The 16,788-nt window shown below is 34.0% G+C and overlaps 1 protein-coding gene across 6 annotated transcripts in view; it reads right to left on the reverse strand.

The window, feature by feature from the left end:
• HGF (hepatocyte growth factor) overlaps positions 1 to 16,788 on the reverse strand; it is a 79,969-nt gene that overhangs the window by 56,145 nt on the left and 7,036 nt on the right. For 5 of the 6 annotated variants that reach the window (XM_030307856.1, XM_030307854.1, XM_030307857.1 and 2 more), the window contains 4 exons: positions 16,417 to 16,582; positions 11,658 to 11,770; positions 10,063 to 10,177; positions 5,060 to 5,202 (listed from right to left, as the gene is read on the reverse strand). In XM_030307856.1, the coding sequence (XP_030163716.1) occupies positions 5,060 to 5,202; positions 10,063 to 10,177; positions 11,658 to 11,770; positions 16,417 to 16,582 (537 nt within the window). The remainder of the gene's footprint in view (positions 1 to 5,059; positions 5,203 to 10,062; positions 10,178 to 11,657; positions 11,771 to 16,416; positions 16,583 to 16,788) is intronic. The other variant, XM_030307855.1, reaches the window with a different exon arrangement.

A 16,788-nucleotide genomic window follows, 5' to 3' on the forward strand; every position in this document is an offset into this window, starting at 1 on the left:
ATAACCATGTCAAATACCTGGGCAGGCTTACATTCTTAACTAGCCTAGGCTAAAAGATGACCTGATATTGAACTCCTTGTACTCAGTGTTTTTATAATGTATAAGCTCATGTAATTATGCAGGACCCTACTGATGATTCTGTGAGGTTAATTAATAGTTCTCTTCTGGCTCGCCTCTTATGTCACACTGAAAACTCTGAATCACATCAGCTAGCTGAAAACGAGACTTCTCAAATGGACAGGTTGATTTGTAGCACAGCAGGCATCCTGTGGAATAAATCATTGGTTGGCTTTCTTACGAATCCGGCAAACTTCCCCAAACACATCATTTGTATCTTGTGACTACTGATCATCTAACTTTAGCCAAAGCAGGGAAAAGATACGGATGTTTAGCTTTATCCGCTGGTATATAGCCTAATGAGTATCTGTAATAATTTGGGATATAATATTAGAATAATCACTTCTGTACCTTTAATTTGTATAATCTAATAGGACATTAGATTAACTTTCTAGAACATGAGGCCATTTGGCTTGATCCATCTACTTCTTTTAATGTAGCTTAATCTATGAATGACGACAAGGGACCAATTCAGCTTCCTCTCGTGTGATTCCAGTATTCCCCAGACACATCTCAGCTTTCATTCGAATGGGCCACTGACTTATTTAGTTCCCCTTTTCAAAAGAATGCCAAGAGTGATATCTTCACAGAAAACGATGTGGCATTTATCATTCTTTGCTCCTTTGTACTGAATGAAAAAGTAAACATAATACTATGGTCACACATAAGAAATAAGTATCTACATGTACAATTTCTATCAGGAATCAGAATATATCTATAATGTATTCTTTAGCAGATGCAGTTGATGAGAGTATATCACTTTCTAATGAGAGTACATATAATTATTTTCTATGAAGCTGTATTGTGGGGATTATTATAAAACATTTTTCCTGGACTTTAGGATTTTTAATTTTCATAAGGAAAAATAGTTACACAAATTAAACCGGTGATTCTATAAGATGACCACTCTACAGAATGAGTGTAGTAGATCAGTGCTTCTCCAAACCTTACTGTACATAAAAGTCACTGTGAGATCCTGTTATAGAGCAAGTTCTGATTCAGAAGATCAGAATTGAGGCATCAATCAATAGCTCTCAGGGGATGCTGATGATTCTGGTCCTTGTAGGTCATAGTAAGTAGCAAGTGTGTGGATAATACATTCTATTCTAAAAGTCTTAAGTGTTTTGTGGCAATGGCTTTTTAGGAGAGAACAGATTTTACTTGGATACTGAAGGATGGATGAGATTTGGATAGGCCATTATGGAGCAAAATAACATAAAATGGTACAGAAACATAAATTACTATGTTACATTTATAGCAAAGTGAAGAGAGAGTTATGGATTCAGTCACAAACCTATGGAGCTATTTTTTAAAAATAATAAAAGTTAGCAAGAATAACATTAGGTTTTGGTAGGCAATGAAAGTCATTGATGGGATGGGAATTAAATGTGTCCTGTGATAGAACTGGGATGGTAAATATATTATAGTTACAAGTTCTTTGAGTACTCAGTACTTTTAACATATAAGACATCATTTGATCCTTGCAATGAGGAAAACAAGGCTCAAACCATTTTTAAGGGACTTACCTAAAACAGAAAATGTCAAACCTGTGCCTGGAACACTGGTCTTCTGACCCACAGTTCAGTGTTCATTCCATTCTTCCTAATTATCTTTTTGTCCCATGCTTTTGTTTCCTATGTGTTCTAACTGGTCATCCTCTTAAGAAAAACTCATAGCAATAATTTTAGAAAGTCGATCTCCCTGGCTTTTATAACATTATCTTCATTACCCTCTGCCTTCTTGCTTACAATAGGTTGCCCCTGTTGTATTGTCACCTATTGGAGGATGGAGAGAAGGAAAGCAGGTAGATTGGCCATCTTACCCAGGCTGAAAAGTTTGTTGTTTTACTACTGCATCAAACCATCAGGTTACTTATAAAAAGTACCTCAAGAAAGCCAAATTTTAAACTCATAGTCACTTTTCAAACTTCCAGCATTCTAAGAAACTTCTAAGTTGTCCAAGCTCAAAGTCAAGCAGTAGGGATGGAGATCAAGTCCATCTCCTCAGGGAGGTAGGTGGAAGTTATGATCTATACAACACTGCAGAAGATGAGGATTGGCCCTCTTGATCTATTTCCTTTGGGCTCTGTTTTTGCCAGTGTACTGTTCAACCGTTCTAGCAAGTTTATCCCTTAAAAACAGAAAACAAAAGCAAAATGCTGTCCTAGATGACATAAACTCAAACTAAATAAATGTTCCTATTCATAACTAGAATGGTTTTCTTAAATATATTTCTGGCCTAAATGAAAGTAGAAAACCATATTAACTGCACATGGATTGTAATATAAATAAGATTAATTTAGTATCTCTCTCATCATACTAACCAACTTACTCAAAACCTATTGTGTTCTGTTTTTCTCAGTCATAAAACTACAAGTGATCTGAGTTTACAGACTCTACAGACTAAAACTGAAACAACTATTTTGAGAATCCGTGCTGGTGCTTACTTCAGCAAAGCTGAATGTTTGAAATATGGATAGTTTCACAAATCCACATTTATAAATAATTGTTTCATTTAAATCTTTGTTTTTAAGGATCTTTCTCCACAGAATATGAAATTGTACACATAAAGTTATAGCAGAAGTATTTGGGATTTTAAGTGTAAGGCATTAAAAATAATGATTATGATTTAATAAAATATATTTACTTGACTATTTGACAGTCATTAAAAAAAAATCTGTTTCAATAACTGGTGATTGCTTTGTTTTAAATCCCAAGCTAATGTTAAAGCAAGAAATTGGATTTTAGATACCTCAGTTTTTTACAGTATTTGAATTATAATATTAATGCTATTTTCTTTACATAATTGTTCTAAATGTGATAAAAGTAGTTGTTTTCTTTAGGAATTCTTAATATATTTCAAAGATTAAATTTTTAAAAATAACATTAATCATTGGATATCAGATATATTTCTCTTATGAGCCAAACATTCAGATGCATTTCAGAAGATTATTTAGTCAAGAGTTAAATATGGTTACAAAAATCTCAAAAAATACACTTACATTATTTTGTATATTTTGTATTATCCATGTTATAAACAGCTGTTTTTTTTCTATTAATTATTGACAGTGCTTTTTATTTTAGATCTTCTTCAGTAAAATCCTGCTAAAGGATTATTCAGTATAGTGTGAATTTAAATATCACAGCTCAATTCACACTCCCTGAGATATATTTAGCCTACAGGGCAGGTGTTTGTTCACTCATAAGAGGGCTATTCTAATACTGTCATATTTCTGATTGCTTCCAGAAAAAGCATATCTGCAACTTTTAATGCCACAGTGACCAACAGCATCATGTGCAATTAATAGTAATGAGCAATGCCCTTTTCTAAGGGAGGTGTAGTGACCTCAGATTATTAAAGGATAATAGAGATGAACATTCTAATGTGATGAGGATAACTGGAAACAGGATTTTTCCAATTACTTCTTTTCTAGCACATTTTTTCTACGTTGTCTATCAGTCCAGATCTATGCCAGTGTATTTTGATGAAGGTTGTTATAAACCAGGGCTGAGAAATCTCCTTCCCACATGAACTAGACAGGTAACATAAATGCTAAGCTATTTAAAGTTGGACCAGGTTACGTTCCCTTGAAAGCACTTTCTCAGGTCAAAAAAAAGAAAATGAACAAAACTCCTTGCAATTGACTTTCAACCTCAGAAAACTGTGATATTGGAGAGTTCCCAAAAGAGCAAGGGTTTTTCTTCCATGTGTAAATTTAAAACAAATATTAATTACAGATTTACTCATACAAAACAGACTTGTGCATAACGTTATCACAGATCAGTTTATTATTTTTAAAAGAGAAGAAAACAATGAAGAAGTTATAGTGAACAGAATATGATACGGAATGGAAAGTAAGAATTTACAAACACAGATGGAACTGGCTCTAAGCACATGAAGTCAAGAATTTTAAATTAACTAACAACAGAAAACAAATTCACCTTCTCCGTGACAATTAAGCTAACAATGGCCTTTTTTATGTGATAAATATCAACCTGGTATTAAATGGATATATGGAAAAATAGTTCCAAAAAATGTGGTTAATAACAAACAGATACTATAAAAGTTGGACAGCATTCCAGCAGCCCCCTACCCCCGAGTACGTCGAAATCCTACTAAACTTCTCTCAGAACTTAATCCGTGTTTCCTTTGGATTTTTAGAAGCTTAGTTTCTGACAAAACTAAAAAGCCAGCTATTCAGTAGCCAGGTAACTAAGAAAAATGAAACCACATCCAGTGCTGAAGTGGTTACTCTTCCTTCTTGTCAGGCATGCAGTTTTCCAGTGCAACAGCGGGGACAGTGCCCCGTTATGCTGTGAGAGGAGGTGAAAACAGGCGTGGACTTAGGGTGCCTGCCTTCAAGACAGCTGGGGAGCTACTACTGCTTTGATCTCTTCAGATGCTATTCTCAGTGGTGTTTAGTGTCAGTCTGTGTGTCAGATTTGCTTCTCACCAAAAGGCACACGGGGGTATTGAACTTTCAGCGACCCCTTCCCATATTCTCTTCTGGGTTCATGTACTCTTGCCACACCACTTCAGAGTAGGTTTGACAAAATTTCTGCAGAAGCAGGTGCTAGATGGATGGAATTAGCCTTACTCTTAAAGAACTAAGCTTCACTGGGTTCCTTTCAGGTGGTGTATGGGAGCAGATTTTGAGGTATGTGAACTCAAGACAGTAGATGAGGAAGCCCAAGCTTTTACTCTCCCCAGAGGGATGCCTCAGGCTCTGTTGAAATTCAAACTCATAACCCTTTTGCATTAATCTGATGATAATCAGTTTTTAAGACGTCAAGTAAAAATGCTCAGATAATTATCTTTAGTTGCATTTGAATGAACAACATATTTATTATGGTTTAATTCATTTCTGTTAACCTTTAATGCGAGATGCAGTTCTACAGAAAGCGGGAGCAGAGTGCCCCACACGGCATTCAGGTTCATTTACCTTCTGAACACTGAGGAATGTCACAGACTTCGTAGCGTACCTCTGGATTGCTTGTGAAACACCAAGGTCCCCCTTCTTCCCCTCGAGGATTTCGACAGTAGTTTTCCTGTAGGTCTTTACCCCGATAGCTCGAAGGCAAAAAGCTAGTTTTAAAATGATAATCATTACAGTATAAGAGCATGCAACTTTATTTTTGGCCTATTAATTTTACTAATTAGTGGGTATGTTTTTCCTGAAGTACAGAAATCATTCTAGCTCAGACTTCCATATATATTAACTCAAGTTCATTTTCATCCATTCTTAAAATATTTAAATTTTATAAATACTCACCTAACTGAATTCCTACATTCAACACCATTAACAATGACTCATCTCTGGATTTGCTAAGAGCCAATCATTCTAGAACCTAACTGAAGTTTTCTGAACCACAATTTCAAAGCTCCACTTGAGCAAGGCCCCTAGGAGAGAATGGAAGAAACACTGCAGAAGGCCTTGAAATCTCACTCTTACAACGTTTATCCGAGATAATTATTTGTTTGTTTATTGCTTTTCTTATAAAGAATAGCCCCCTTTTTTTTCTGCACAGTTGAGAAACAGGTTGATGAAGTAACACAAAGGGTCTAGAATCAAATTAAACCTGGATTCAAATTTCAGTTCTCTCTTTTCCCAACTGGAGACCTCAGCAGGTAATTTAGCCTCTCTCAGACTGTGTTAGCAAACCTGTACCCGGAGCATAACCCTAACTTCATCACATCTTACACTTTATATGGTTGTTTTGAGAAGTTCAAAGAGATGACTGAGTAATCAACATTCAGTAAATGCTACTTATTGTTAAGCTCACTCTGCTTAGTAGTCTTTACCTTGTCATAGTGAAAAACAGAATTATTTATTCTCTTCAAAAATTTGACTAATTCTCACTGTGGGGTTTTGATGCTTCCAGATTTAGTTCCTAATAGTTTGCCATTGCGTGCAGAGACTATAATGCATCACCTTTATTTGAAATGTCTAATACCCTAGTTATCGTTTTCTTATTAGCATAAAGTATTTCAACACAATATCAGAAGAATCCAAAGCCTCTTTTATTGTTTAGTACTTCTTGTGCCATTGGCCTCATGATGCTTTCATCTGCTAGATTGCACGTAAAAAAATCACAAGTAAGGAAGAATATATATCTGTGAATAACACTAAACACTGTTTTGAAAATCTGGTTACATTTTCAATATCCGGTTCATTTGTTGCTATAAAGCTTTATTTCTACTCTCACTGATTCTTGAATTCTAAATGGTGTTTAAATTAGAGTGAAGTAAAAGGACTTTAGTCTCTAAGTAAAAACCATTCAAATGTGTCTCGTACCCACTGAAACTTATTTAGGAATCATCATTTTTTTTGTTATTATGTGACATAAAATATATATGGATGTTCATTGGGTACCAAGCAATATTTTGCAATGAAATTCTTTCATTTGGACATGAAATACACCATAGTTAAGTCTTCAGAAAACATAAAATATTGGTCAAAAAGAAAAAATCTATTCTAAGAGACTTAATACTAACCAAACATTTTCAAGGAAACTCTTATTACTACAAAATCCGAAATGTCTTTAGATAAAGTTTATTATATTCATACTACATTAGCATTTTAAATACGGGGAAACAAAAATTAGACATTAGGCCATACGATTGACAAAAATTATCATACAATTAAAGCTCATCATGATTTCACTATTCCTAATGGGTATTTAATTTTCAAAGGAAAGAGAAGTCCTTTTTTTTCTTTAGCCCTTTTATTCCAGAATAACTTAAGATACCTTTGGTTTATTCCATTGCTTGAAATTTTCTTTTGTTTTTGCCAGTTTTTCAACTTTTCATAGTAAATATAACAAAATACTCATTTTTCTGATAGAATCAAAACTAACCTTTACTTCACATTTTTTTTTCATAAAGTAATGCCTAAATTTACCTAAGAAAATGTTCCTATAACTCTATTTCATTAAAAAATAGAGTAGTAATTCGGGGGAAGTAATAGAATAATTAGTAAAGTAGTCTACAATCTTTAGACTTCTCTAAAGTCTTTGTTTTACACACACACACACACACACACACACACACAAACACACACACATATACCTTTCCTCTGGATTTGTAAAGCTAAAGAGAAGCTGTGAAAAAGTAGTGAACGAGTCAGTCAATGCTTTAGTCGTAAAAATACAAGTAAGGAAGAGAGAAAAAGTAGAAATCAAAACTAGACATGCAGAAATATGAATAAAGTTTTCTCACTGGAGTTAATAAAAGAAAACTGAAAAGGAAAGATGCATTGCTTTCCGTATGAAATTCCTCTTTAGGACATGCAGAGGAAAGAACAGTCTGGCCATCTCTTCTTTCATTCTTTGGTGTAATAAGGCTTTTTACCCAGATTAGCTGGTTTTCTTTTGTGTCCTGAGGGATAGCCTGCTTTTCTTTAGCATCTTAAACTCGATCAAGGGATGAAGCCAGCCCTGCTCTTTTCACTTTTATGTGTTCATTCAACAAATGTTTATGAGAACCTATTACATACAAACCCAGTCAATAGGCTCTGTAATAAACTTTTATTCACATATATACTATTTGTGGTTCTTTTTCCTTGTTAGCAAGGCTTTAAGAGGGAGAGTAAAGAAATATTTAAAACTGAGTTATATCCAAATATACTTTGAAATATAAATTAGATCTTCTGAGTGCTAGCCACCTTTTCTTTTCTTTTAATATATACTGCATTCATAGGGAACTTGATCTAGTCCATCATCTGCTTCATTAATGAATGCTGGTGGCCAATGAAGGATGTAGATGTAGATATCAAGTCACCTGATTTTCTGGTTAAGCTCCTATACTAATTTAATCATCTATCATCATCTTCCCATTAAGCCACTTGAAAAATATTTCAATCTAGAGTCAACAATAAATCACTCCTCCAAACAGATATATATATATATATATATATCTTTTTCCATTTCCCATAAAGTTAATCTGTAGGTAACACTTAACTTAAAAGTGTTAAGCTCTCATGCAGATATTCCAATAAGCTGCTAATTGATGAAAATTGTTACTGTTGAATACGAAAAAAAAAAAAGATTTAGTTAAAAGCAAGATCTTCTCAGCCCTAAACCACTATATCACAAGGAAATGTTTGTTGGTAAAATAGCTGATTGGACCGGGAAGCCAGTTCCCAGGGAGATCTATTTCACATTTACTCTTCTAGCAGAGAATCACAATCATAGAGAATTTGGGTTGAAATAAGACCTCTACTGGGTCAAACCAGTGCACTCAACTAGGGTAGGATTGATTTCAAATGCTATTCCTTTGTTCATGAAAAACTTAGATCTTGTATTTAAATAAAATGTTTTCCTCATATAGTATCATGGGAGAGACACCATGCAAATCCTCATGAGAGAACAAAACAATTATGTATATCTATCTATCTATCTATCTATCTATCTATCTATATATTTGCTTTGTAATATAAGCATAATGCTGTATTTCAGAGGTATTTGTCTATTATCATAAGTAACTAATTTGGGAAAAATTAGTTGTTTTCTGCTATTGAGACCCTGTAAACTGATCAGCTTGGCCACTTACTAGCTGGTGTTAATTAGGCCGGATCACAGGTTTGACCCCAGCGTAGAACAACTAACTTCTTTTCTTTCTATGTGGGCCAATTAACTCATCTCTGTTTACAGAAATAAAATCATGTTGCATAATTATGCCCCTCAAAAATGAAAGAAATGGAATAAAAAGCGATTTAATCAAGGCAAAGTCACCACCACTATGGCAAAAGCAGATCACAGCATGTGACCTACTGCTCGGTGTTTTGTGCCCTGTTTCATGTTAAAAACACAGGCTACACAGTGACACTGGCTGAGCTCAAGATTCTGGCCATCACACTTACTAGTTGTTCATGACCTTGAAAAGTTACTGAAGCCCTTTCTTCTTCAGTTTCACCATATATAAAATAGAATTAATAAAACTACTCACTATGTGGTTCTTGGGATATTAAATGAGATAAACAAGATAAACTGCTCAGCAAGATACTTGCTCCTGGTACACTAAATCTTGCAATGCATTTAATAACCAGAGAGGAGAATTGTTTTAAACTACTTCAGTTCCTGTTAAAATTATTTGTGAAATAAGTCTTGATAAACTGTGGCTATATTTAGTTCCTTAGTGGGTATTAGAAATCTATGTTTCTCCTCCATGATGATTAAAACTCTCAGACTAATGAGCCTCTGGATGCTGTGTTTACTCATCTTTAAATAGCATTCATCTGTTATAATGAACACACTTCTCTGAAGTGTAGACATTTAATTTCCACGGAATGAGAAGTTTTCTCCAGTTATTAGGCAATAGGTGAAATGGGAAAGCTGGTCAATCTGTGACATGAGTTATTAGCAGAGGTTCTCAATTTTGGCTGTGCTTTAAAAAAAAAAAAAGAAAATACCAGTGCCTGGATTATTTCCCTAAAAGATTCTGATTTAATTGGTGTGTGTTGATGCCTGGGTGGCGGGGTTTGTTCAAGGCTCATAGCAGTTGGTTTTAGTGTGCAACCAAGGTTGTGTACCACCACGGTTAAAGAACAGTCAGCCCCCAGGATCAGGCCAGAATCTGATCCGCTGCCTATTTATATCACAGTGAAAGCCTCCACTTGAGCTGCAGAGTGCTGTACCTTCTTGAAGGCGAAGAGAGGGGGGGAAATATATGTGTTTTCTTTAAATCACATTTTCATTACTTCTTCACAAATACCAAGATGTATAAGATGAGGTTTTGAGGTAAGATACTGTTAGGCCATACTTAATGGCAAATTTAGTCATCTTTGGATATCAGTCATGAATTCACATAACCCTTGGCTTAATGCAATTCAGTAAAGTAGGGTAAATTATTATAGAACCGTAGATTATTCTGAAGTACTAACATGAGATTGCTAACACACATATAAAAAAGAAAGGCTCTCCCCTCTTTTCTTCATGCTGTTCTTACCTGTGTTCATGTGGTATCATAGAATTCCAAGGCTGGCATTTGATGCCACTCTTAGTGATAGATACTGTTCCCTTGTAGCTACCTCCTTTGCCAATGATGCAGTTTCTAATGTAGTCTATCAGAGGAAAGCAGAGAAAAGTTTTATAACTATGTGTAGCATACTCTGTATATATTTAAAAAGAAAAAAAGAATTCCATCCAAATCTTTAGGTAATTAATGTTTATAAATTATCTCAAATCATACTGACATTTCTGGCCTAAAGTTTATAGTACTTAAAAAAAAAGACTACTTTGGAGTTTTAATTTTGTGAGTATATTTCTGGAAAATAGCAGAGATCAGTCCATGTTCTTAGTGGAGATTAGCCTGTATACTCAACTGGTCAGACAAATTTAATTTGGCAGAATGATTTGCTCAAATATACAGACCATTTTAAGAAAATATTAAAAATAAAAATTAAGTAATTTGCAAATTTTATTCAATTCAAAGAGTTACTTTAAGATAATAAAATAACTGACTTGTCTTTATCTCAGTAAAATTGTGTAAGTTTTGTATATGTGTGTGTGTATGTCTGAGTGATAGTTATATTACGTTCATTATTATTTTCTAAATTTTTGCTAACTTTAGTGCTGCAAAACTATAGACCAATTAATTTGACACAAGCCGTATATTCCTATCAAATACCAGTATATACACTTGTTAGCAACCTAGAAGATTAAAAAATGGTCTTATACTACATTATGAGTTATGTTTAGGATTTACAGAATTACTGGGGTATATAGATCATCTAATTTTCTTTTTTTTAGGTCATCTTATTTTCTACCATAAATTAATTTTAATTTAATTTAAACATCTACCTTCGTAACAAGGAAGTATCTCTGTATATTACCAAATACTCAAATTAAATGGCACAGTATGATTTAAGAAAACGTTAAACTTGATTAAGTACTATTATTATAAATACAATCCATAATTATTAATTTGTGTGATAAGAAATTTATTTGGTAAAATTCATATTTATATAACACTTTCCAGTTATTTCATTGATATAATTCTGCTTTGGATCAAAGTAAATACCTGTGAATACAATATCAAATGAACAAAATAGACACATTAACAAATAATATCATCTTAATTATTTTAAAGATTTATAAAGTATATAATTAGGAAAAGTCACAATTAATGTTTCAAAATCTCCACATTTTATTATCAGCAATCATCACTATAACATCAGTTATTCAAAGTTGTTAGAATTTAAAATACTATAAAATAAGCTCAAAATGTACTATATCTTAAACTATTAACTTAAGGTGGCACTTTCTAAAATGAACATGGGGAATATCAGTTCTAGGAGATGCTCCTAGAAATAAACAAAGAGGGAGGGGGCCAATATAATTATGGAGTGTTTAGGGAGTGTTCTTTTTAAAATACTATATTTAAAAGAGTCAAGACACTAGTATCTGTCTTAATGGAAGAATTGACTGCATAACAGATCTAGCATATGATAAAAAAATCAGCAGGAAAGAGCACTGTAGCAGGAAATTACACATATTTTATACTTTATTTTGTTATGAAACATTTAGGGAGAAACTAATTACCTTTGTTTTCATAGAGATCGAATTCATGACCAAACTCTTTTTTCACTCCACTTGTCATGCTATTGAAAGGGAACCAGAGGCATCGTTTCCTTGCTTTATCAAAAACAAAGGCCCTGAAAAAAATATCTAAATGAAAAGAAGGAATACTACTATTTATAAAGTTTTTAAAGAATGGGCACATGGTTTAGCCAAGGAGGGCAATATAAAAAGATATATGATTACATATGCATATAAAAATATGAGTGATTTTTGGACCTACCATTTTGATGGCCAAAGAAAGAACAAAATTAAGTTTTCATACATGTACATTTAAATATCAGAATACTGTTTGGAATGTTCTCATGTTATTCTAAATGATGTTTAGACAAATTAAGACTTAAACAAGCCAAATCAATATATAACACAACGCTTGGGTTACTTCTGAAGACTTTTTTTTTGTAAGTACACAACAAGTTGGAAGATTTTGTTCATTGGGGCGCCTGGGTGGCGCAGTCGGTTAAGCGTCCGACTTCAGCCAGGTCACGATCTCGCGGTCCGTGGGTTCGAGCCCCGCGTCAGGCTCTGGGCTGATGGCTCGGAGCCTGGAGCCTGTTTCCGATTCTGTGTCTCCCTCTCTCTCTGCCCCTCCCCCGTTCATGCTCTGTCTCTCTCTGTCCCAAAAATAAATAAACGTTGAAAAAAAAAATTAAAAAAAAAAAGATTTTGTTTATAGTTATATACTAATGATTATATTTAAAATATCGTGATTAATTTCCAAAGTTTGTAGTTGTGTAAAGTACACTGTAAAGTGACATTTCCTAAAATGCATTAGACAAATCACCATCCAGGAGATTCTACTAGCAAAAGGGATCTGACATCAAATATTTGGAAAATTTTGCATATTATAGAACTTCTTGGTGAGTTATAAAGCATGGAAGCTTATTAAAACTATGAAAATCTTGTTATTAGGATAGCTGTTTATGTAAGTCAATGTTTCCTAAATAGATTTGCTAACTTGGGAATTTTTAGTTTAAGAAATCTATTAATAACCCATAACATATGCTTTTGATATATCGTCTTGAAGAAAATTACTAAAATGTGTCACTCCTACAATTATCATTCCTACAGCTAATTATATTGGATGTTGTTGTTGACTAAAAAAAGTCTTTCTAAAGTAAAATGAGAAGTAGACAAAGCCTTTAACTGAGCTTAGTAAAGAGCACGATAAAATTTTCAACATATTAAATGCTACTATGTCTTACAATGTAGAAAATGAAGTTGGAATTCTGACCTGTTTAACTTCCTTTAAGAAATGGTACTAAAACTCTTTCTCACTATGTTCATGCTAATCACAATGTCATCATGTACAAGTATCCAATTAAAAGAAACATAGCATTTCTAAGAATAAGGATTTTTCACTTCTAATCCATATAATGTTTTGAGAACATATAGTTTTCTTATAATTTTAGATATCCCAAATTAGCCATTTATTTCTTAGCAATTTGCCAAATTTAAAATATTTAAATAAGGGGAAATAACTTTTATGAAACATGTAAAATATGTTATAAAATTATTTGAAACATTTTATCTATTATCTCTATTTTTATTTATTCTATGTCCAAAATACCCCAAAAATTATATTCATAAACGTTGTGCTTAAAGATATGTTGAAGTATCTACCTACAAGAACATCTTACAGCTGAAAGAGTAATTAATAGCAAATCATGAAAGTATATCTTTGCAGTGGTGGCAGAATAACTTACGAGAGAATTGGCTAATGATAGACTTGAATTTTGATCTGGTAGATTGTAGGCTTATGCAATACATGTTAAATTCCCTATTACTCTATTACAGCACCTTGGTGAGGGGCATGTTAAATGACTTTGAACACATAGTAATTAGATAAAGAGCTCATATAAACTAAACAAAAACCTAACTACAAATTTTAAAGTTACAGAATCAATAACTTGCCACTTAAGTTCACATTAAAAAATAAAATCATGGGGCGCCTGGGTGGCTCAGTCGGTTAAGCGTCGGACTTCAGCTCAGGTCATGATTTCATGGTTTGTGAGTTCAAGCCCCACATCGGGCTCTCTGGTGACAGCTCAGATCCTGGAGCCTGCTTCCGATTCTGTGTCTCATTCTCTCTCTGCCCCTCCCCCACTTGTGCTCTGTCTCTCAAAAATAAATAAATTAAAAAAATATATAAAAAACAAAATCATACCACACATATAATTACTCATCAATTAATAATATTGCTTTGACATGAGAATGCCTTGGAGGTGACTCATGAGTCCCATCAGGAACATGCAAGATTTGCCTCTGTGAATACACAGGTGATTGCATCCAAAAAGTGGGTATCAGAATTTCCAGCTTGCTGTCTCCATTCACCCTTTTCTCTCATTCCATTTAATGCCATATTCTCTCAGAAAGTGTTTCCTTGTCTCATTTTATGCCTCCAAATAGAATGGATCCAAACAGTCAGATTCTAGAGTAGCACCTTGTTTTAAGTTTGACTTTAAGAGTCTTTATCTTATCCTTATTTTAATTATCATATTCCTTTCATACATGTAGATTTAGGTTTTCATACATGTAGATTTTTTTGTCTAGTTTTCTCGTTATATATGTCAGAAAGGCAATCCCAATACCAGTTACTCAATCATGGATGGAGGAAGAAAGCCTCATATTTTCTTCTCTTGAGTCAAGTCATGGACAGCAATTTTCCGAGGAGCTTAGAATCAGGCATTCTGGTCATCTTTCCTACCCAGCAAAAAAAGAACTTCAATCTCTGTAAAATCAATATTGTTGATAACTTCTCAAGAGGAGGTATTGTTTGAGAATGTTCCACCCTGCACCCGTTGAATCACGGATGCTTTCATAAAGTATTACTGGTATTTTCTAAGCATTTTTGCATATTTGCCATTGCTTTTCAGTGATTCTAGTCCATATAACAAGCCTGCAAAAAAAATCCTTTAAATCATTAAGAGTCTAATTTCAGAGTATCACAGTATGCCCATTCAGTTCTGAATAACTAATATATTTAGTGATTCCAAACACATATGTATATTTGGGATAGACAAGTGAGAAGGATGACACATTTCTGGGCAGAGGAACTTTGGCTGTACAAAGGTTTTATACATGTGGTTTTCTGCACAGGTTGCCATAAAATTGAAGACTAAATATAACTCAACCAGAATATAGTAGGAAAGTATGAAACCTCATATGTGGGATATGTAAAGATTTTTAATCAGGTCACATGTGTTCTTTAATGCAGCAAAATCATTTTAGTTCCTCTTGAATAAAACAAAGGGAAAAGTTTTTCTTTTGTTTACTAGAGATAAGGCATGAAAAATGTGAAAATCGAGAGGTCACAATGCCTTCCTTACTTGTGGATTCAGGAAAGTGTGTTTTCAGATTCAGAGTTAAAAATCAATAATGAGATGAACTTCTCCCATTTCCTTCGACTCACCTTCCCAAGCCTGTGAGGGGAAAATACAATAAATCTAACCTCCTCAATTGCAAAAAGAACATCACTGTAGATCTACACAGCTATGACATCGATTGAGAGTAGTTTTCTCTAATTCATTTTATACAATCCCAAGGCAGGAAAGTCAGGGAAAGAAACAGAATTATCACAGGAATATACATGCAAAGTCAATTCTCCACTCCCCTTGCCAGGAAATCTCTCCCAGAAAGTGGCAGTTTGGCAAGAAAAATACTTCCAGAGGAGTTATAAATGAATAGAAAGGAGACAGCCTCTCTTCCTACATCTGTCGAGGACCTTCTCTGACCATACTCTTTCCCTCAGGCGCCAAACACTCATTTATCTAAAAAAAAAAGGTAAGATGAAAGTAGGGTCACTTGCCTCGACTTTACTAAAATCTGTATTCATGGGACATGTCACTGCCCAAATGTGATCATGAATAGAATTCAAAATTGACAAGATACCACATGCAATCCTGTCAAAATAGAATGAGATAGGGAATAAAGGGGTGTCAAGTAAGTGAGAGGCTGATTGTTTATGTGGAAGAATGGGGAAATGCATTTTCTTCTGGCAACTCAGAAAATTATTCAGATGCAATTGTCTCCTTCATGGCCCGAAACTCCCGAGTTTTATCCTTGGGCTCACTGGCAAAGTATGAAGGAGTTCTTCCCTGTGAGGTTAGGCAGGGAATTTCAAAAGATAAGAAAAGTCGCCTTTGGAATCTCCTCATACCTCTTTGAATTGCCCCATCACTTTTCACCTAAAACTTCATCATCACTATCCCCTAACTCTTTTTGAATAGCCTTTGCTGCTGACACCAATCCCTCTAGTCTTTTAATCTAATTCTCTCAACACCTTTTATTTCAATCCCTTAAGACAATGACGTAAGTTGCAGTAAATTCTGGCTCTTGCCCAACTTATATTCTGAAAATTCCTCCACTCCTCTTGCAAGAAAAAATAAATGTTTACTCTGAATAGAATATTTTAAAATGTTGGATAAAAGGCAATCTAGTTGAATTTTAGTTTCTAAAGTTCAACTATTCATAAGATGAGAAAACACAAATTCCATAACCAGAGGCACTGTGGATTCTAAATGATATCAGTTTATGTGCTCTCCCTTACTCACGTTTCCACCAACTGGGAGCAACATCTCCTGTTATAATGAGTGAAAACTCAAGTCAAGCTTATACTTTTAAGGGCAAATTACATGAATCCAAAAAATGGGGGGAACCATGATGATAATTAGTAGATGCTGTATTTGGAAAATTATCCTAAGAACAAAATGAAGCAACTTACTTGCAAGTGAATGGAAGTCCTTTATTCCTAATACATCTATTGGCACATTGGTCTGCAGTGTTCATTTTTTTTGTTTTTATCTTCAGTAATGGGTCTTCTTTAATTAGAGTAGTCTTTGCTGACTTTTTGAATTCATGAAGTGTGTTTCTTCTTTTCTTCTGTCCTTCTATTAATAATAATAATTTTTTTTAAAAATGGAGGAAAAGCTTTTAAGGCTCATATAGAAAAAAAAATGTCCTTAAGGATCATCCACAAGATAGTGATTTTATCTGACAACATACTAGATCTCCAGGGATTGGGGGTGAAGTGAGGTGGGGATTGATACTCTCAGATAGTTAAGAGCAAGAGAGGAATATTGTAATCAGTGAAGAA

Source organism: Lynx canadensis, chromosome A2 (genome assembly GCF_007474595.2).
Source record: "Lynx canadensis isolate LIC74 chromosome A2, mLynCan4.pri.v2, whole genome shotgun sequence".
Taxonomy (NCBI): Eukaryota; Metazoa; Chordata; class Mammalia; order Carnivora; family Felidae; genus Lynx; species Lynx canadensis.